The sequence below is a fragment of the Protopterus annectens genome, chromosome 10.part0, assembly GCF_019279795.1.
Source record: "Protopterus annectens isolate FY-2018-M chromosome 10.part0, PAN1.0, whole genome shotgun sequence".
NCBI classification, from domain to species: Eukaryota; Metazoa; Chordata; order Ceratodontiformes; family Protopteridae; genus Protopterus; species Protopterus annectens.
In genome coordinates this window covers 1,095,296,068-1,095,318,557 of record NC_056744.1, presented here as the reverse complement: position 1 = coordinate 1,095,318,557, position 22,490 = coordinate 1,095,296,068, and the positions used below count along the sequence as shown (strand labels likewise).

The following is a 22,490-nucleotide window of genomic DNA, read 5'->3' as shown; positions in this document are numbered from 1 at the left end:
CTGAAGGTCTATCAAGTAAATCCAGTCGTCCTTGCCCAGAAATGAGAAAATGGACTGAACCATGACCATCAGAAAAGTACAGTTGTGTACACTTGCCATAAATGTAGATGTTCCAGTGTCTTCACTGTAGCAGTCATGACTGTAGGGTTCTCCCCTGCCGGCAGGCAGTCCTCGGTGGGCCAGAATTCCAAAGTCTGGGTCTGGCGTCGGCTGTTCAGCCATGCTCCCTGACGTCAGAGCGCCAGGAGTACAAAGCTGACAGCCGACGCCATGTTCTCCAGTTTTTCTTGCCCCAGATGTCAGAAGTTCCAAAATGAGTAAGGTCCCATACCCTTTGCAAATACACCTCAGAAAAGGGTGAAAAAAGGAACCACACAAAAGAAAAAATAAGAGGGGACAGGAGGAAGGGAAACCCAGACTGCAACAGTGAAGACACTAACATCTACATTTATGGTAAGTGTACACAACTGTACTATGTTCATCGTGTTTCACTGTTGCAGTCATGACTGTAGGGTAGAATCCCAAAGCAGAATGAAAGGGAGGTGGTCATAAAGTAGAGGGGGCGGCTATAAGACACTGCAAGACTGCAGAAGCAAAGCCTGCCCTAGACTTAGAGTAGAGAGGTAGATTGTAGTGCTTGGAAAAGTATGCACTGAACTCCAATGTCTTTGGTAGGAACTCCCCTGAGGAAGGCAGCTGAAGTGGCAGCAGCTCTGGTAGAGTGAGTCCTTATACTCCCTGGGATTTGCTTTCCATGGTGTGAATAGCAAAATCTGATTCCATGAGCAATCCATTTAGAAATGGTCTGTTTTATTTTGGCTTTACCTTGGGAACTTGAAGCATAAGAAACAAACAATTGCTCTGATATCCTGATGTCCTTAGTTCTGTCCAGGTAAAAACGTAGTTGTCTGTGTATTCCAAGGAATGTAAGATCCTTTCCCCTTTATTTTGAGGAGTGGGGAAAAAGTTGGCAAGTGAATAGTTTGATTTAAAGCCACTTTGGAAACCACCTTAGGCATGAAAGTAGGATTAGTCCTTAAAGACGCCCTGTCTTGATGAAAAATAATATAAAGTTATACAGCCATAAGAGCTTGCAACTCTAAAACTCTCCTGGCAGAGGTCAGAGCTAACAGGATGGCTGTCTTCCAAGATAAAAACTTGATGTCAGATGTGGCAGCAGACTCAAAATGAGGTAAGTTGAGCTTTTCCAAAACATAGTTGAGATCCCAAGCAGGAATGGGAGGAGATCTAGGGGGCCTTAAGTTCTTAGCTCCTCTGAGAAACTGCCTCATGAGCTGGTGGGAAAAGATTGGAGGATCTGTATTATAATGAGCAGAAATAGCAGAGGCATAAATCTTTATGGAAGAGAAAGAGAGACCCTTATGCAAGAGGTCTGTCAGGTAAAGTAAAATCTGAGGAATGTTAGGAATAAGAGGATCAGAATCCTGAGCCTGCATCCAGGAACAAAATCTTTTCCATTTTCCTGCATAAGATTTTCTAGTTCTAGGACGTTTGGCTTCTAAAATGACATCCATAACCTGCTTGGGTAGGAGAGAATGATTCAAAGACCCTGGATTAACCAGGCTGCCAGGCTGAGAGTTTTGACATGGGAGTGTAGAACCTGACCTTGATGTTGGGACAGAAGGTTCGGAGTCTGTGGTAAAACCCAAGGGGACTCCAGACAAAGGTTTTTCAGTGTTGGGTACCAAAACTGTCGAGGCCAATTTGGGGCCAGCAAGATTATCATCTTGTGCTTGTCCTGTTTGATCTTTAATAATACTCGTGGAAGAAGAGGAAGAGGCGGAAAGGCATATCCCAAGAGGTTTCTCCAACTGAATGATAGTGCATCCACTTTCCAAGCTTGTTTGTGGAAAGTCCTGGTGCAAAAAATCTGTAGTTGATGATTGAGGTGGGATGCAAAGAGGTCTATGTGAGGACATCCCCAGACTGCAGTAATCATCTTGAATATTTCAGTGTCCAGCATCCATTTGTGTGGGTCCAAAAGGTTTCTGCTCAGACCGTCTGCCAGGAAGTTTTGCTTCCCTGGTAGAAACTGTGCTTGAAGGTCCAGATTGCAAGCTAGAGCTGTGTTCCAAAGATCCATGGCTGGTCTGCAAAGGGGATAGGAATGAGATCCCCCTTGCTTGTTTATGTACCACATAACTGTGGCGTTGTCTGTCCGTATCAGTAGTTGTCCTGATTGTAGAAGATTCCTGAAGGCCAATAGAGCTTTCTGAACGGCTAACATTTCCTTTAAATTGATATGCAGGTGCTTCTGATCCTTTGTCCAAAGGCCCTGCAGACAGTTGCCCTGAAAATGGGCTCCCCATGCATAATCTGAGACGTCCATGATCAGTATCTGAGTGGCAGGAGGCAGACAGAAGGGTTTTCCTTTGTTTAGAGTACATTTATTTTATTTTTTTATTTATTTTACATTTGTTAACCGGGCTAGTCTAACTGGATATATTTCCATTTTCAGCAGAGGCCCGGGTAGAAAAGCTCCACAAAGACATAAAACAATTACATAGTATGCAAAAAAAAAAGAGCAGAATAAAAATAAGGAGGGAATATACAATATATGGTATTATATTATAGGATAAAAATGCACACAACATTCTTGAAATGAAAATGCACAACTTATTTAGCATTATTTAACATATTAAGATGTAAAAGAAAGTAAAAGAAAGAATAGAAAAGACATTAATAGACAAGGAGTAAGTAGATTAGTTACTTTTATAAACTGTCAGCAGTCAGAAATGTTACCATTTGGAGGAAAAGGATATTTGAGAGGTAACCCTTATATAGTGGAGGAATATAACTTAGAAGTAAATAGAAGGTAAAAGGAGAGGAAGAGATAGAAGAGAAGAGGAAATTGTGGAAGATATGATTTCAGCCGGGGTTAAAGCAGGGACATAACCAGTGATTTTTAAGGTAAATTCTAAGTTTTTGTTTGAAAAGGACAGGAGATGGAATAGAAGTAAGTTCAGTGGGAAGTTGATTCCAGTATTTGCCAATGGTGTTGGAGAAAAGGGAGTCACCAGCAAGGTTATTGGATTTAGTTAAAGTTACTAGGAGTTTGCTAGAGGAGCGAAGTGAATTAAGGTTAGAGTAAGGGGTAAAGAGATTAGAAAGTACAGGAGTGTTGTTAGGTAGATAGAAAGCTCTTTGGACAAAGGTAAGTTGGGAAAGAAGCAACATGTTTTTTAATTCAAGCCAGTGAAGTTGCTGTAGGTTCAGGCAGTGGTGAGTTCTGAATTGATTACCAGTAACAAATCTCGCTATACTATTGTAGGTGTTAGTCAGTTTAGAGAGATTATTTTTCTTGAGGTTAGTGTAAATTGGTGAGGCATAGAGGAGAGTGGAAAGGAGATGAGAGTGTGCAAGAGTAGCTTTGGCTGTTGGGTTTAAGAATGTTTTAATCCTGTAGAGGGAGCCCAATTTTCTGTTTACAGTTTTAATGGTATTATTTATGTGACAATCAAAGGTAAGATTGTTCTCGATCATCACACCTAGCAGTTTGGTAGAAGAGTCGGCTGATATGAGGGTGTTATTAATAGATGAGATAGAGAAGTCTAATGACGGAGATCTAGTAGTGGGTTTTAAAAAGGAGGAGTTTCGTTTTTTTGGCATTTAAAAGTAGGCAGCGTTTTAAGAACCATGCTTCAACTGTGTGGAATACATTTTGAGTAATAGTTTGAAGCTCTGGGATGGTTTTAGCAGAGCAAATAAGTGTGGAGTCATCAGTATATTGTATGCAAGTAGCTTGGGAAATAGCTACTTGTAAGTCATTTATAAAAAGGGAGAATAGAAGGGGTCCAAGAATAGAGCCTTGTGGGACACCAAGAGAGATTGGGAGAAGAGAGGAGAGTTTATTATCCCAGAGGACTGCCTGTTTCCTGTTAGTAAGATAGGAAGTGAACCACTGGATAGCCTTTGGTTTTAAAGCAAGAGATTCCAGGATTTTTAAGAGGAGGGGATGATTGACCATATCAAAGGCTTTTGACAGGTCAATAAAGAGTGCTGAAGATAGGATATTATTATTGCGGTTTTTGTTTATAAAGTCAGTAAAGGAAAGGAGAGCAGTGGTAGTACTGTGAAAAGGCCTAAAGCCATGTTGACAGTGAGATAGAATGTTGTTTTTAGTTAAATGATTCATTAACTGGTAGTGAACACACTTTTCCATGATTTTTGCTAGTGGAGATAGGAGGGCAATGGGTCTGTAATTAGAGTATTCTTTGGAGTTTCCTCCTTTATGTAAGGGTATAATGTGCGAGATTTTCCAGATATCAGGGATGGTTCCTTCTTTAATAGTTCTGTTAATAAGAATAGATATGGGATAGGCTATTTCCTTGGCTGCTTTCTGGAGGAATTCAGATGGAAGTTGGTCAGCCAATGGGGTACATGGTTTACGTTTTTGGATACATTTTTGGATAAAGGTGGTGGAGATGGGCTGTATTATGAAGGTTCGTAGATTAGAAGATGCAAGTTCAGGGATGTTAGAATTGTCCATGGAAAGGTGAGAGGCTAATGAATTGATAGTATCAGTAAAGAACGAGTTGAAAGCATTGGCAGTTTTATGGGAAGAATTTTGTTCTGACCCCGAGGGAGAGGGAGTGGTAGTCTGTCCAGGGTGAAGAAGTCTATTCAAAGTTGCCCAGAATTTTTGGGGATTGTTGTGATTAGCTTGCTGGAGGTTGCTATAGTAGTTTTTTTTCGTCAGAAAGAATAGCTTTTTTGGTACTGTTTCTTAGGTGTCTGAAGGTTTGATGATCTGAGGGAGATTTACTAGTTCTCCATTTTAACCAAAGTTTGTTTCTGAATAACATATTTTGTCTTGTTTCCTTAGATAGCCAGGGGGCTGGTTTAGATTTTACTCTGATAGTTCGTTTAAGTGCATGATTATCTAGGATAGTTAAGAATTTGGTGTTAAAATATTGAACAGCTTCGTCAAGAGGAAGAGTTTTTAGAGGGTTCCAGTTACAGGCATTTAGTTCAGTTTTAAATAGGATAGGGTTGAAATGTTTATTACTGCGTGATGTCCTGAAGGTAGGGGCATTAGTGGTGACATTCTTTTGTCTTATGATATAGGTTAAGTTATGGTCGCTCATGTCATCAGGCAAAGTACCGGCTAGATATTTTTGTTGAGGTTTGTTAACAAGAATCCAATCTAGTATACTTTCTTTGTTGTTAGGTTTATTAGTTCTAGTAGGGGTGTTTATTGCCTGGGTAAAGCCATGGAGATTAATATGAGAGGCTGGGTTGTTAGAATTAACTGAGGACCAATCAAGGTTGAAGTCTCCAAGTATTACAGTTTCTTGTGGGTAGGTGGATGAAGCCCAGCTAAGGATATTTTCTATTATTATGGAGTTATTACCAGGTGGTAGATAGGTACAGATAATATAGATGGCTTTATTTGGGTTTAGATGCAGCTTTGATATAAGGAGTTCAGTCTTGGTGTTCTCAAGGGGGACATAGGGTACTAAGGATATATTTAGTTCATTCTTAAATATGAGAGCTACTCCCCCGCCCTTGCGAGTATTGCAGTCCAGTCGTAGAATGTTGTATCCTGGGGGATTGATTTCAGTATCTTTAGTGAAGGGTTTTAACCAGGTTTCAGTTAGACAGAGGATATCAAAAGAGTGATATTCAAGAAGAGAGTGGAGATGTGTGACTTTGTTGTTGATACTTCGAATATTACGGTGTCCTATGAGTAAGGTGTTAGAATTAGAGATTGGTAATGGAAGGGGCGAGTTAGAGATTACTGGACTGGCTTCAGAAGAAGTACTTGAGGGTCCAGGGTTGGGATGTATATCACCATCTGTCAAGGTAGTGGGCTTATATTCTGAGTGTGGCTTATTGGTGAAGTTCAGTTTGTATTTTAGTTTCCTTAACATGAGATTGTTAGATTTAATATGGGATAGTCTATGGTATTTGGATAGAAGGTAGCAAAAGGTAGATGTAATGTTAGAATGGTTGAAATTTAGGGTTATAAAATCTGAGGCAGTTTGTTTGGAAGAAGTTTTAAAGTGGTAATTATGTTTTATTTCATAGGAGGTCAAGAGATAGGGGAGTGTGAGTACTAGAGAAGAAATTACCAGGGCTACTAGTTTAGCTAGGTTATGTTTTATTATAGAGGTCTTGGGTGGAGATTAGTTAGTTGTTGAAGACATGCTGTGGAGTGGATGAAAGGAGCTCCCGAAGTAAAGGTTGGGCTATGTCTATAGTGTAAGTTAAGGAAGCTTGGTGGAAAGAGTTAACGGATAGGCTTAGGTGTAAGAGGGAGGGGAGATGACTAGGAAAGGGAAATAAGGTAGAAACAGGTGGGAGGAGAGTTACAAATGAGGTAGGTGTTTCCGATAGGTGTGATTCTAAGGGGGTGTGGACAGAGAGGTATAAGGGTAAGAGTGTGTGGGGTGGGTGGGATAAGGGGGTAGGGAGAGGAGTGAAGCGGGGCAGAAACAGTTAGAGGAGAGAGAGAGCTTGGACCACCAAAGGAATTCCTTTTGAAGACAAGGCAGGATGGAGATCAGTATGTCTAAACTGTGGCAATGCTGAGACCATACACTTTTTAGGTACCACTGTACTTTCCTCATATGTAGTCTTGCATATGGTACGAGAAGGATGCAGGAGGCCATGTAACCCAAAGCCTGCAGGAATCTCCTTGCAGATAGCGGAGTTAAAGTTGCCAAGGTTTTGAAAGTTGAGGCCAGCTGTAATTGTTTTTCGTATGTCAGAAATGCCATCTGGGTTGTTGTGTTTAGAGAAGCGCCCAGAAAAATTATCTGTTGTGAGGGTGTCAAACTTGACTTTTTTTATGTTTACAGTGAATCCCAGGAACTTGAGAAGATTCTGAACAAACTCTAGATGCTGGAGTAAGACATCCTTGCTGTCTGCCTGAATAAGACAGTCGTCCAGATAAGGGTAAATTTGAATTCCCTTGAGTCTGCAATAAGCTACTACTGGAGCCAGGCATTTGGTAAAAACCCTTGGCGCAGTAGACAATCCAAAGGGCAGTGCAGAGAATTGATAGTGCCTCGATCCGGCCTTGAACCAGAGGTATTTTCTGCGTTCCTGCCTGATGGGAATGTGTAAATATGCCTCCTTTAAATCCAAAGTCACCATCCATGCATTTTTGGTCAGCATTGGAAGTAGCTGCTGTAGAGTAAGCATCTTGAATTTTGGTATCTCTAGAAAAGTGTTCAAGACTGACAGATCCAGAAAGGGTCTCCATGAATTTTGCTTCCTGGGGACTAGAAAGAGCCTCGAGTAAAAATCTTGTCCCATTTCTGAACGTGGAACTAGTTCTATGGCTTTCATAGCCAAGAGAGCTTCCACCTGGTTTAAGGCCTCTGACCACTGATGTTTTGGAAGATCTGGCCATCCGCTTGGCCTTGGTAGGGTATGAAAATGGAATTTGTAACCTCTTGAAACTATATCCAGAACCCACTTGTCTTGGGTTATAGGAGTCCAATTTAGGTGAAAAAGAGAAAGTTTTCCTCCGAGAGGGGCTTCCAGGCAAGAAGTTCCTGCAGCCCAACAGAGGGATTCATCGAGTCTGTTTCCTATGAGTTTGCGACCTGTCCTCTCCTCCCCTAGGGTTGGAAGCAGTCCACTGCCTTGGTCTATAAGAGGCTTGCATTTGAGGCTTTCCTCGGGAGCGTCTGTATCTACCCCTCTGAGGCCTGTCTGAATTGGGAAAGGACCAATTTTTGTAGGCCAATTCCTACTAAATCTGGGTGGCTGTACTTGTAAGAAATCTTTAACTGTTTGCATGGATTTTGCCTTGTCCTCCATCTTTTTAATCACCTCTTCAGCTTTAGATTCAAACAAAACATTATGCTGAACAGGAGCATCCAATAATTTAGCTTTTACTTGATCTGGCAAATTTTGTTCCTTTAACCAAGCATGCCTTCTAATTACTGTGCCAGAGGCAGGAGCCCTACAAGAAGCCTCCAAGGCATCAAATCCACAGTGTAAACCATGCTTCCCAACTTGTTCAGTGGCATGCATTAAGTCATGTAACTCCTTATCTGCACAGGCGGAAATGGAAGTTAGCTTCTGTTTTAGAACTGACAGGAGAAATTGCTAGTATTTCAGCATATGAAACTGACAGTTTAAAGCCCTAATAGATAAAGTAGCAGAAGTGTACACCTTTTTTGCCCCATCTTTCTAAAGATCTGGAATCCTTCTCAGTGGGAATGGGGTTTTTAGCAGAAGCAGCCTTTACGCCCTTAGGACCCTGAGAAATGGTTTCAGGGTCAGCAGTAGGGTTCTTATATAAAAACTGGTGGGAATCAGGAACCCTATAGTATCTGTCTTAACAGGAGCTGGAGGAAAAGAATCAGGAGTTAAGTTAGCCTCTGAAAAAGCATCATCCACAATATCTAAAATAGGAGGAATAGCGAGGGGTCTATGTTGGGGAAAAAGAAGAAAATCCCTTAGTCTTTTCTTAGATTCTGAATACTCCTGTCCTTCCCAGTGGAAATGTTCCCTCATTTCATGCAAAGTTTTCCCAAAAGAGAAATCCTCAGGGGGAGAAGCTGAAGGAATGGATTCCTCAGCATCAGAATCCTCATAAGGAGGGAAAGAATATTCCTGGTCAGAAAAAACTGAAGAAACAGTAGCCTGATCAGAGGAGTCATAATAAACTTCCTGCCTTGGCCTTTTATCTGGAGGGGGATGTGAACCCCTAATCATAGTAAGTCCTCCGCCATCTTAAGCAACTGTTTGAGACTTTGGAGCCGGATCAGAAGAGGCCTGGGCTGCAGTCTTTGATTCGGAAGGAGTCTTTGCCTTTGTCTTTGGCTTTGCCTTTATTAGAAGCTGAGTAGGCCTGAAAACCCCAGAGAGACAGTTGAAAAAGTCAAAGGAGGAAGGTGTAGTGGGGTTGTAGCAGAAAAACAGACCTAACCCAGAGGGATAGGAGCCACAAAGAACACCCATCTGCCCCTGTGCTGACAGAATCTTCTTCACCACTCTTTCCACATCTTCCTCTGTAAGACTTCTTAGAGGAACAAGTGAAAAATATCAAAGGGGACCTGGGTCTGACAAAAATCATGAAACCACAAGCTGATACAACTGTGAGCTTTACTGGAGCTCCCTGGTACCTCGGGCTTATGCCTTTAAAAGAAGGGGACCTGGGTCTGTCCAGAAATGAGGAAGGTACCCTAGAGGGTACTGGATCCACTGAAGGTGAATACAGAGTCCTTGGTAAAATAGTACGTGTTGATGGACCAGCCACAGTCAGACCAGACTTCAATTGTGTCAGACACGGGAAGGTTGTATCAGTTAATTTTGGCTTCGTCGGATCAGACATTTTCGGCTTCTTCAGATCAGAGGGCGAAATTAGATCTTTGTGATTCTTAGAAGATTATGAAGCCAAAGAAGAAACCGAAGGCTTTGGATACAAGGACTCAGTTTTGTTTTGGTTTTTGGAGATTTATCTCCAGCCTCTCCAAAAGATGGCAAAAGGCCCCTTAAAATCAATTTGTTTTTGCACTCTACCAAAGCCCTAAGGTTAAACCCGTGGCAAATAGCGCAATCTTCTTCCAGGTGAAGCAGTCCTAAGCAGTAGACACAAAGTGTGCACATCTGAGAAGGGGAGCTTATTTTCACACTTCCTACATTTTTTAAACCCCACCAGAACTTTATCTGCCATACCAAAACAGTAAAGTTAAGTCAACAAAGAGAAAACAATTACAAGTATTTCTTCTACTACTCAGTTTTTTTTTGTTAACAGAAGCAAGGAAATAAAGGACAGCACAATCACCAACAATGGTATCAGAAAAAATACGTAAAATGCACTATTGAAAGGATACTAGTGATGGTACCAAGAGGGACGCAAGTTCAAGAAAACAGAAATATTAGATATAGCAGAACACGTGCAAATAATAGTACAATAAGTAAGGAGAACACTTAAAGTAAATATAGAAAGAGAATTAAAGTAATAAAATAAGCTTTCACAAACATCTCAAAATCGCTCGATAGTAATGGAAACCACGTCTTTCCCTGAAAAGCGGCAAATGAGATCGGAGGTAATTGGGGACAGTGCATTGTGGGTAAGGGAGAAGCTCGAAAGTTCTTGGTTGCCACAAGCTTTAGCAACAGCCGAGTCAGATCCGAAGGATTAGATGCAAATCCGTCAGTTGAGGACGGAATGAAAATTGACAAAATCAGATCCTTGCTTATCTGATCAAGGCTGATCACTCTCCTGGACATCACTAGGAACCCTGGCCTCTGGTCATTTGATCCGGCAGAAACTCAGACTAGGGACATACTATTGCTAGAAGCCTCCTGATGCGGTGGGTCACAATGTAAACACATCCATTGCAAGCTCCACTGCATCTTAGAAAATTTAAGTTATGGGAGGAGAAATTCAGTACCTAAAGCAGAAACAGTTCATATTTGCCCCTTCACCCTTTTTGAAGCGTCATCCAACATCAGTGCTGAACAGAAAGAGTCTCAAAGGAAAATAAGGAAGCTTACCTTCTATCTTCTGTGAATTGTATCAAGCACAAACAGTCATCCCAAACATATGGCAATGCCAGATCCTGCTGTTCTAGCAGTTCCTTCTGCTGTATTGTAAGCTACACCGATCCCAAGATTGCCAAGACTATCCAATGGCCAGCAATATGGCCTCATCAACATTGTTTCACTTTTAGAAAATGGAAGTTGATGCTGAGAGCTGGTGAATGGCAGGTCTAGGCCAAGTCTCGAAAATGAAAGGAAGCATTTCCCTTGGAAAAAAAGTCAGTTAATGCAAAGCTAAATACAGAAATAAGGAAAGAAAAAAAGACACTAGTTGCAAACAAACTCACAACAAAACGTATTGCTTTTGTAAGTAATCAGCCTGTGACCATTTCTTCTGTTTGAAGATGAAGCATGACAAAGAACTAGAAACAGAGGAATGAATGATCAGTATGCGTTAAAATGTGTCCAGCACAGTATTATTTACAAAATGTGCGGCACAACTCTTCAACCATGAACTCAGCAATAAAATCAGCTCACAAAACTCATCTTTCAACCATCTAGCTGTCCAGCTCTCTCTTCCACCTTATCCCCCTATATTCCAAATCGCCCATTTTGGTCAGAAAACCAAAACCTATTACAAATTCACAAACCCTCTAGGCCCCATGGCTGCTTCCTGCTATCCTACTCTATAGCCAAACTTTGGAACTCCCTCCTCCCCTCCCTTCGAAACACTGCAAATCCCACCAACTTCAAATCCCTCCTTCACTCACATCTATCCTCCAAGTGGATTTGCCCCTGCTCTTCACCCACGAGTTCCCACTTTGTAATTCATCATTCACACTTAACACTCTGCTCATCTCTTGCATCCTCTACATTACTAATACATTCTCTGTAGATACTATACTAAGTTCACTCTGCTTATAGAACAATTTTCACTACCACTAGAGCTACACTAAACACCTACTTATGCTAAATTTCACTAAGTTGTACTGTAACATATACTATATGTCTGTTATTTTGAACAATGTCCTCAATGATGGATCTAACTTACTATTGACAATATTTCTGACATTTTTGAATTGTAATTGACTTGTTACTGTAATTGTCTCAAGGAGCTTATCACCCCGGGCCTCCACTGAAAATGGGCCTTTCAAAGCCCAGTGGACTTCTCCGGTCATCAAACTGAAATTAATAATAAATAAAAACCCAGCTACAGTTCTAAACACAGCCTTCTGCATTCACACAAAACAGTGTCTACCACATTCAAGCATAATACCGGAAATAAATCAGTTTAATCAAAAGAAAAAAAAAACTTACTGTTCACAATGCAATTGACTTTCCCTAATTCTGGCATTCTGATATGCTTTCACTCAAATCACTGTCACAACTGCTCACTGTAAACACCCATGTTAAGTATCTTACACCAGAATTGGATGGCCACTTGTATGCACAGTCATCCAAAGGGATTAAAATTTACTAAACTATTATTACTATAAGCCTTTTGTCTTTACCTATGAACTGGATACCATTGGAAATTCTAGGAATTCAGAATGTTTTGACCAGTGCCAATTGATAATTCTGGCATATTCTCCCTTTCAAAAATAAATATGCCATAAGTGAGTTTGAGTTCCCTCCCAGTAAGTCAACTATACAGCAGCAAATACATCCACTGTTGTATGTTCTTGTCGCTCCAGCAAATCTACAGTCAGTCTCAAAAGAAGACTTGTCTATCAGACACTTTACCTTAATTACGTAGCACTCCCATAGACTATGCCCACACCAGAGTTACAGTGAGAAAATCAAGTAGCCGCCTCATGTTAGATGGCCATCTTACAAAACCTGTTAAAATCTTCCGTTTATGAGCAAAAGTGATCTCATGCAAGTTATGGCAGTCATCAAAAGCCATAACAATGACAAACATTTCTTTTTTCAGTACATCATGGACAGCCACTATCAGGCCATCCACTATGTCCCCCACAAAAAAGGACCATGTCCCTGTTTCAAACCACAGAAGAAACTTTGTATGCTTTCAGTGCAAGGCAATGAGTTACAAACTGATACTGCAAATGTAATAGCATCCCAGAATAGCAATAGATCATTACTCAAAAGGGTATACGTGAACAGAATAATTTTGCATATCAGACTCAGAGGACATCACTATGGGTTAAAGAAAGAAAACAAGGGGAGAGTAAGAGGGCAAAAATAATTAGTAGTTATATATTTTTATACAAGTTTTTAGAATATTCAATAACCCCCCATGTTTTTAACAGTATTTATTGTAATTTATAATATTTATAATATTTATGATATTTATATAATATTTTTAACATCCATACCATTTGTATTGATTTTTTAATAATATATATATATATATATATATATATATATATATATATATATATACACACATATATATATATATATATATAGATATCTATATATAGATATATATATATATATATATAGATATATATATATATATATATATATATAGATATATATATACATACACACATAGATATAGATATACATACACACACACACACACACACACACACACAATTTATTCATGCATTACATATGTACATCAAGTTTTAAGTTAAAAATAAAATATATATACAGGGTGTTATAAATATAAATATTATGTTTAAACTTTTTTCACTATATATATATATATATATATATATATATATATATATTTATTTATTTTTATTGTACATTTTTCATACTTTAGGTACATACTTTTTCAAGCATATGAGTCAAGTGAATATATGTGGAAAGAACAGTATTTTTAATGGATTGAAGTATATAATACATTAACATATTGATAGGATGAAGTATTGCTTCGAACACAAGGATTTTTAGGATGTCTAAGTAGCAAACCAGCCCCATTCAGTTTAATATACACCATTGTTAAAATTCTTAAATTATTTAATTTTTATTTAATTTATTTTACTTGATTTACACTGTTGTGTAAGCACGTTTATATGTCAAGATATGTTAAATATCTTATATTATTAATTAGTTGTACTGAGTATACACGTGCACATTTTTATTTTTATTGTTGAATGTATATACTTCATATGTATCTATGGTATCGTTGTTTTTTAATTCATAGACATATACTACAAAATAGGAATATATGTTTAATCATACTTAATTTGAATTAACAATTATTCTATTAATGGAACTATGGGTATTATATAAGGAGTTTAAATCACTAAGCACCGATTCTGATGAGGTCTCCAGTGGGAGACGAAAGCACTAAATCATTTTCTGTTTACTGTACAACATTCAGCAATTCAAGTGTTTTATATCGATTTTTCAAGTGGATTTGTTAATAAAAGTATTTTTTACACCATCGGTGAAATGACAGTGTTTTGAGCCCTGCAACATTTGGTGGAGTTATTGGAGGTGTGGTGATTTCAGAAGACAGCCTTTATAGTACCGCTTCCACCTTGGTTCTTAGTTATATATTTTATTACTAGAACCAAAGCTCTGTAAGTTACAGTAGCATGCTAAAGTACATCTCAAATGGGTTGGGACTGACAAGGGGGTTTACAGACTAAAACATATAAAAAACTGTCATGCACTTATCTAAAATGTACATGAAAAAGTAACTTTTTTTTTTTACAATTTACAGCAACAGCATTATATCAAAAGTAGAAAATATAATTAAATAACTTTATAAACACTGCATTAACATAGGATTAACTTGACAAATGCACTGGTACACGGAAATCAAAAAAAAAGAAAGAAAATGAACGAACAGATAAAAATACCTTAAGTAATTTACATGACGGAAATTCAGGTAGGTGGCATAATTTATTGTGTCTTAGAAAAAGTTGCTCTAGTGACACCATTCCAGCTAGTTCAGGAGGTACATCTTCCAACTGATTTGAAGTGCAATCCAGCTGTCTTAGACCTAACAGAATAAACACAAACAAAAAGTGTACATTGAAACCACAGCTGATGCAAGTGATGTACATCGCAGCTTATCTAAAAATATGTTTTCACAGTGCATTCATCCACAACAGCAATACAGACTCAGCACACATAAACCTCTAGTTTTACAATACAAAAACGTGTGTAGTGGTACACAATATACAGTCATTCTGGGTCCTAACTCGTCATGACGTACACAAATCCTCTTTTCACTAGAATCAAAATTTTCAATATCAGAGTTTGTAGATCGTCCACTACATATGATCAAACTGAATTAGAGAGTAAAAACAACATTTAAACACTTCATCATACTACTCTCCTTACTCACAAACCTTAAGAACTCGGTGTTTGCCAAACTACAGGCAAAATGCTTATGCTGATTTAATGGAAAGAGATTTGGTGTTTAAACCTTTTAGTTATTTGAGAAGCTTACCAAGTGATTTTATTTTTATTATGCATTTAACTATTAAGTGGGTTGGTCAAGTGACCTTTTTCTACCATAATCAAGACTCACAGAAGTGTGAATGTATTGTATTTTCCAACTGTCACATTTTTAGAAGCAATTGAACATAAATGCTATTAGGTTATCTTGCTACTGGTGAAATTAGTAAAAAGTTGTGTCTTACCATAACGTTCCATCTGTGTTGATCTTCATTCAGTACTGATGGATTATCGGTTCCATCCTCGGAACCGAACCAGCCTTATACAAAGCTCGCGTCAGCTAAAAAAACTCTCGAGCCAAGATCCTACTCACAATGCTCTGCTCCCTGTTACGTCAGATCAAGTTTGCAAGTTGATAGACAAAAGTAGAGGCTACCACTGGTCATAACAGACCTACAAGAAAGGAAAAAGGGGCATACAAAATCCACCAGGAACCTGCGGAGGGGGGCAGAGGGTGGGGAGTAATAAATGAACGAAGATCAACAACACAGATGGAACCCTATGGTAAGACATAACTTCTTTATCTGATGATGTTAGTCTTTGTTCATTCCTTACTGATGGGACAGAGTCCCCAGCTACCTGTATCCCTGGGCAACCCTCATGGAAGGACATTCCTGAGCACCATGGAACCAAAAGAAGCTCTTCCTCTGGAGGCCAAATCCAATTTGTAATGAAGGATAAAAGTAAGGGGGTTGGGTCCAAGTCACAGCTGAGCAAATGTCATTGAGGGAAGCCCCAGCATGGAAAGCTGCTGAAGTTGCCATTGACCTTGTAGAATGGGCTTTCACTTTGTGAGGCAAGGTGATGTTGATATTGTTCTTGTTGTAGATGAAGGTAATGCACTTTCGCAACCATGACGCTAATGTAACTTTAGAAACAGGACGGCCTAGTCTTGGTCCAGAAAAAGCCAGGAATAGCTGGTCTGATTTACAGGTAGATTTTGTTCTGTACAAATAAAAACGGATTTGCCCTTGAACATATAGAAAATGCAGGCAATACTCTCCCTTGTTAGAATGATGAGGAAAAAATACTGGGAAGGTGAATAGACTGGTTGATAAGACCGCTCTGACACCACTTTCGGTAAAAAGGAAGAATTAGTTCTCAGTGAGACTATCCTTATGGAAAATAAGGTAGGGATGTTTGATGCACAAGGCTTGAAGTTCTGACAGACATCTGGATGATGTGATAGCAACCAGAAAAAGTTTTCCGAAAGAGGTAATTTAAATCACATGAAGATGCAGGTTCAAAAGGGGGTGCTGTTGGGGCTTGCAGAACGAAAGCCAAGTTCCAAGATTGTACTGGTTCTTTAAAGGGAGGTTTTAGGTGAAAAACGCCCTTCAAAACAGACTTACAGAGTCTGTGTGACATAAGTGAAGAGTCCTGGAAGCCAATGTGGAAATTAGAAGTGGCAGCTAAATTAACACGAACAGTAGAGGCTGATACCCCAGACTGAAAGAGATCTGATAACCTAATATCACCGAAACTGGGGCTGACAGGGGGTCCAATAGTTTGTTCGCTGCCCATAAAGTAAACCTTTTCCATTTGTTGAGATAAATTAGCCTGGTGGATGATTTATGAGATGCAATAAGAATATCATGCACTGGGGAGGAGAAGTTATCCTGCCTGGCAATCATTGGAAGGGGAGAAACCATATCATCAGCTTCAGGTTTGTTAGACTGGGGTGGGTCAGACCCTGTGGATGGGAGATCAACGGAGTTGGACTGAGGATCCATGGTCAATCTAGCAGGTGAGGCCAGGGGAAGGGAATCCAAACTTGTTTAGGCCAATATGGAACAATGAGGATTACTTTGCTCTTCAACTGCCATGCTTTCTTCAAAAATTGGGAGATGAGGGGTAGAGGAGGGTAAGCATAAAGCAGACCCAAGGGCCAAGCGTGGACTAGAACGTCTCTCGGTGACGGTCCCCGAGGGGGGGATCAGGGCAAAGTAGTTGCTGCACTTGTAGTGGTTTGGGCAGCAAGGCTGGCCCTAGCGGTTGAAAACTTTTTCCGCTATCACAGGATTGAGGGACCACTCGTGAGGTTGTAGAATGCACCTGCTCAATTTGTCTGCTTTCACGTTGGAGTTCCTGGGAATGTGCGTTGCAATTAGAAAGCGGTTGGACGCTATCGCCCATTGCTATATTCTCAAGGTCTCTCGGCATAACAGGTAAAATCTGTTGCCCCCTGGCTTGTTGATGTACCAGACTACGGACACGTCTGACTGGATTGCAACAGTCCCTGACGGAAGGATAGAGTAGAATGCTTGCAATGCTAATAGCACTGCCCTCAGTTCCAGGACATTGATATGCTAATGAGCCTCTGTCTCCGACTAGGTGCATTGGACCGAGTTCCCATGACATAGCCCACCCCACCCCATCAGGGAGGCGTCCATGCTCACCGTGGCTTTTGGATGATGGGGGCTGAAGGGTCGAGACCACTGTTGGGGATTTTGAGACTTCCACCAGAGCAAATCTTGCTTGCATCTCTGATTTGCACTTACCTGAAAAGACAAAGGATGATGTCGCGGGTACCACTGAGTGAGAAATAGCCACTGAATTCGTCTCATGTGTAACCTGGCCAGAGGAACAATGGCGTTCAAGGCTGCTATCAACCCCAAGAGTTGGAGTACGGACCAGGCAGAAAATATATGGTGACAGTAGTGGCGGAACTTGTCTTATTCTTTGAAGTCTGTGATCTGGAAGAGAGGCTGTGCAGTTCCTCATGTCTAACAGGATTCCTATGAATTCTAAAGATCGTGTCTAACAGGATTCCTATGAATTCTAAAGATTGTGCCGGAGACGTGTTGGACTTATCCCAGTTTATGGTGATTCCCAGGCATTGAGCTGTTAGAGTGTAAGCTAGGGCTTCCTCCAGTAGATGCCTGGTGGGGGCAGTAAAGAGACAGTCATCTAGATATGGAAACGCCTGGAATCCTTGAAGTCACAGATGAGCAATAACCACTGCCATGCATTTGGTGAACACTCTGGGGGCTGTAGAAAGACCGAAGGGCAGTGCTCGAAACTGGTAGTGACTGGCTCCTATGCGGAAGCGGAGGCATCTTCTTGAGCATTTGTCCACTTTTATATAGTAATAAGCATCTTAAAGATTTATAGAGCACATCTAATTGTCTCCTTCCAAAAGAGGAACCTTGACCATCCAGAATTTCTCTTTTCTTACAAATTTGTTTAGTGTGCCGAGATCCAAAATCGGTCTCCAGTCCCCTTGTCTTTTTTGGAACTAAAATTAATCTTGAGTAAAAACCGGAACCTATCTGGTCTGGGGGGGGGGACTGTTTAGAAGACTTTTTGTAGCAGCTTTCAGATTTCGTGAGCTGCTGCTTCCCTTTGACTGGGTGGGACATCGGGTAAATTTCTGGGTGAAGTGGGACAGAGAAGGAAGGGAATGTGGTAGCCTCTGGATATTATCAGTTGTACCCAAAAATTGGTGGTTCTGGTTCGCCAGACAGTGGAATACAACGAAAAACGACCCCCGACCGCTTCCAGATGTGAGCAGTCGGGCAACACTTCAGGAGCACTGGTAGGGTTGCCCAGAGAAAGAATCTCTGGAACCCCAGTTTCACAGACCTCCCCTGCCTCGAAAAGGGCATCTTCCATTGGAGTTTCCCCCTCTGCCCTTAGGGGAGAACTCGGCATGTGCGATACAGAATGCGATAGAGAGCCTTGTGATTTTCTGTACCACATCTTCCCGCTCCTCTAATTTCTAGAGTAGAATCGTTGAGGGGTGGAATGCCAGACACCAATGGCAGAGAGGGTCTTAGCATCTTGTTCGCACCTTGCCAACGTATCAAACTTTTGGCCAAACAATGAAGCGGCCTCGATGGGGGCATTCATAAAACAATGAAGAAGCCTTGATGGGGGCATTCATAAAGGAAGCCTTAAAGGAGTCCACAAAGACGCATCCAGGCATGACGTCTCGTGACTATGCCTCTCTAGCCGCTCCTTCCATTGCATGTGTAATGAGCCGCATGGAAGAATTGGAAATAGATTCCAGGGTCACTAATCTGAGAGGCGCTGTTGTCGCGCACCTCATCAGAAACAGCTCCTGCCAACATTTCAGAGAGTTAGTTGATGAGGTCAGTCTGCAGCCTCGTAAAGTGTGCCAAGTAGTTCTAGGACCTTACAGCAAAGGTCGATGAAGAAAATACACGCTTCCCAGGTCCATCACCCGTGACTCCTTGCTGGGCGGAAGGACAGTCTGGCTCTCTTCTGCCAAGTCTTTTTTAGTTGCAGCCGCCACCACCATGGCATCTACTGGAAGACCTTTGGACCAATGAGGGTTCTCAGCAAGAGGAGATAAGACTTTGTCAGGAATCCAAGGTATAGCTTCCCGAGTGTCAGGAGTCTTCCATGTACGCTGGACGATGAGCTTGGACAAGCTCATCGGCCAATGGGGTAACCCAGAAGGTAGGGGGACGGGCATGTAAGGCCTGCAGGAATACAGATTCCTCTAAGGAAGGGTTGGCAGACTTCTAGTCGCCCCTCTGTCTTAGGATCTTGAGGATGTCACCAAAGAACACCTCATCAGAGGGTGACCATGGGGACCCTTCCCAATCAAAGTCCGTATCTTCGGTTAGAGACTCCTCAGTGGAGTCCATGTGCTTCCTCCTGCAGGAAGCCTTGCAATAGACTTCTTCAGTGTGGAACTCTGGGGAAGATTTCGAGGAGGGGATCTCTTGAGGGGAAGAAACCCAAGGCCCTTGTGCCCGGGGACCGGTAGTTGTGGACTGCGACAGTTGCAGCATGGGGGGGGGGGGGCAAGGACTCAGACAGGGATGTTTTGCCAGCAGAGGCAAGTGCGCTCTCCATGGCCCCCAGACCAGGAGTCTAAAGAGAACTGTGGAACGTAAGGGGAGGTGAATTCCTGAAGGGTGACATAAAAAGAAATTGGTGTCTAACCAAGAACACCTACCCCCACGGCACACCTGCTAGCCTGAGAAGGGCCCAGTGCCCAGTGCACACAGGGTCAGAAGGACGACTCCGGCTCCAAAGTGAGGTCCACTGTTGGTGTCGAAGGGAGGGAAGCTGCTGTCGGAGGAAGGGGCTTTGATGCTTCCCTTGAAGTCGAAGGAGGAGTGTAAGTATGAGTCTGTGGAGAAATACGGTCACCTGCAAGAGGGAACGCAGCCTTAAATGGGTGAGAGAGTCCCCTGGCCACAAGCAACTGGTCGACAAGCCGCAACATCTCCCAGTCACAAGAGAAACCTAGTAGACCTCAGAAAGAGACCTGATGAAGACTCTGCCCGGTTTAAAAAGGGGCTGTACTGACTTCCCACAAAAGGATCCAAGGAGGGAAAGTACTTGGTTCTTGCGAGTTCGTGTGGTGCAAAGCCCGGAACCGAAGGTGTCTGCAGAGGAGAATGGTGCAGAGGGAATCTGCACAGACAAAGAAGGCACCATAGTCATCGAAGTTGTCTGCACTGTGAAGGGCGGTGTGGCAAATGTGTGCGCTGAAGAACATGGTACCGAAGAAGGTACCTGCACCAATAACGATGGTGCCAAAAGTGACTGCACCGAGCAGCTTGGTGCTGAAGGCATCTGCATCACAGAAGGCAGTAATCCGAAAGTTGACTGCATCAACAAGGATGGAGCCGAAGGAGTCTGCACCAATGGTGCCGAAGGAGACTGTCCCTGAAGAGACTTCTGCCAAAAGGGTCTGCACCGTCAGTGGTGCCGAAAAAGTTTGCAATAAACATGTCGGAGCCGTATGTGTCTGCACCAGGAACTCCAGTGCCGGTGGTGATGAAGTAGACATAGCTAGAGTGAGAATACACTGGGGCAGTGCTGAGGCTGTGGACGAAAGGACCACAGATGGCAGCGCTGGGCCCGAGATTTTTACCCTTTTGTGAGTCGACTCGATGTGATCTTCAGAGGGAGATGAAGTGAGTAACCTTGAGGAGGAAGAACGGTCTCTTGTGGGGTTTTAGGAGGAGGGGGTGAGCCCTGCGACCCAGAGATAGCCTCGCAGAAAGGAGTTTTAAGAAGGCCTTTTAGAATAAGTTTATTCTTCCTTTCATTAAGAGTCCTAGTTGAAAAACTCCTACAAATCCCACACAGAGGGTCCACTGAAAGGTGGAAAATATTCAGGCAATAAACACACAAATCCTGGCCATCAGAAAGAGGTAACTTATGGCCGCATTCTTTGCATTGTTTGAAACCAACAGTACTTTTCTATTCCAACACTGCGATATCAACGAGGAACTACAACACTACTAAAAAGGTAAAGAAACTACCCAGAGGGATTAGAAAAGGGGGAGAAGAAGAATTACTAATGATGGTAATGGAGAATTACCTCAAAGGTAAGAAAAAAGAAAATACTACAGGGAGAGAGAGTCTCAAAGTTGCGACAGGGTAGCAGGATAGAGATAGTATAGAACTGAAAACTTTCAAAACACTAATAGAAAAACTTCAAAAAGCTGAACACTTAGCTGAGAGAAAAGGCTTGACACTGCTGTACAGCAATGCAGCAAATGAGATCTGAGGTAACAGGGAGTAGAGCATTGTGAATAGGGTCTTGGCTCCAGAGTTTTTTTTTGCTGATGCAAGCTTGGTATAAGGATGGAACCGATAACCCATCAGTAAGGAATGAATGAAGATTAGCAACATCAAATGGTACATTTGCCTTTTTTTGGTTAAACAAGACTGGCTCAATACATGTGGTACTGTACACGTCCGACAGGTACCAAATATGGACCTAAAGATAAACACCTAAAGTCCTTGCTTGGAGGATTAATATTATAAAATTCCATTTAATAACGGTTTTCATGTTTGTTTAATTTATGCTGTGAAATATTTTAATAAGTTCCGCTGTTTTTATATGGTGGTTTGCTGGGTTATAGGAGCTCTTGTTTCGAACAGTCTCTCATCTTAACTGCAGCAATTTATACAATGATACGAGAAGTTTATTAAACAGCAGGGAAGCCTTTGGTTAATAACGGTATTATATGATTGGCTATTTTATGCATACAGTCCAGTGCGTTTCATCAAATGTTTTTGTTGAAACAAGAAGGGCCTGTCGTGTTCCCTCAATTCTTGTTTTACTGAAAGCAGCATGAGTGTGGTACAGCAAAATCAGTGACTCTGGAGTTAATTATCAACATTGCTGTACAATCAGAGCTAATATACTAAGTTTCATCAGTGTGGAGATTTTTTTCCCCTTTGTTTTAAATGTTCAATTTAACAGCTGTAGTGGTCTATAATTTTTTTTTAATTCAGTTCCAGCAAATATTTCTTTTCCAGCACTGATTTTATACATATAGGCGACCATGGTGGTGCAGCTGTTAGCATTGTCGCCTCACAGCAAGAGGTTCTCCGGTTCGATCCTCGGCTGGGGTGCCTTCTATGCAGTGTCTGCATGTCTTCCCTGTGGTCGTGTGGGTTTCCTCTGGGTGCTCCAGTTTCCTCCCACATCCCAAAAACATGCTATAGGTGGACTGGACACTCTAAATTGGCCCAAGGTGTGCATGCGTGTGCCTTCTCTGGAAGGTTGGGAGCCGGGCTGGCAACTCTTAACCGTAAAAACTCCACTGCCAATCATGAGCGGACATGTGATCCTAACCGGAAAAAGCTGAAAAAAGATATATATACATATATATGTATATATATATAAAAAACAA

At 41.5% G+C, this 22,490-nt stretch overlaps 1 protein-coding gene across 1 annotated transcript in view; it reads right to left on the bottom strand.

Annotated features, from left to right (window-relative positions):
• Nucleotides 1-22,490, bottom strand: part of LRRC40 (leucine rich repeat containing 40) — a gene marked incomplete in the record, with an annotated part of 881,899 nt that overhangs the window by 615,840 nt on the left and 243,569 nt on the right. Inside the window, 1 exon segment of the mRNA XM_044085837.1 lies at nucleotides 14,253-14,395. Coding sequence (XP_043941772.1) covers nucleotides 14,253-14,395 — 143 coding nt within the window.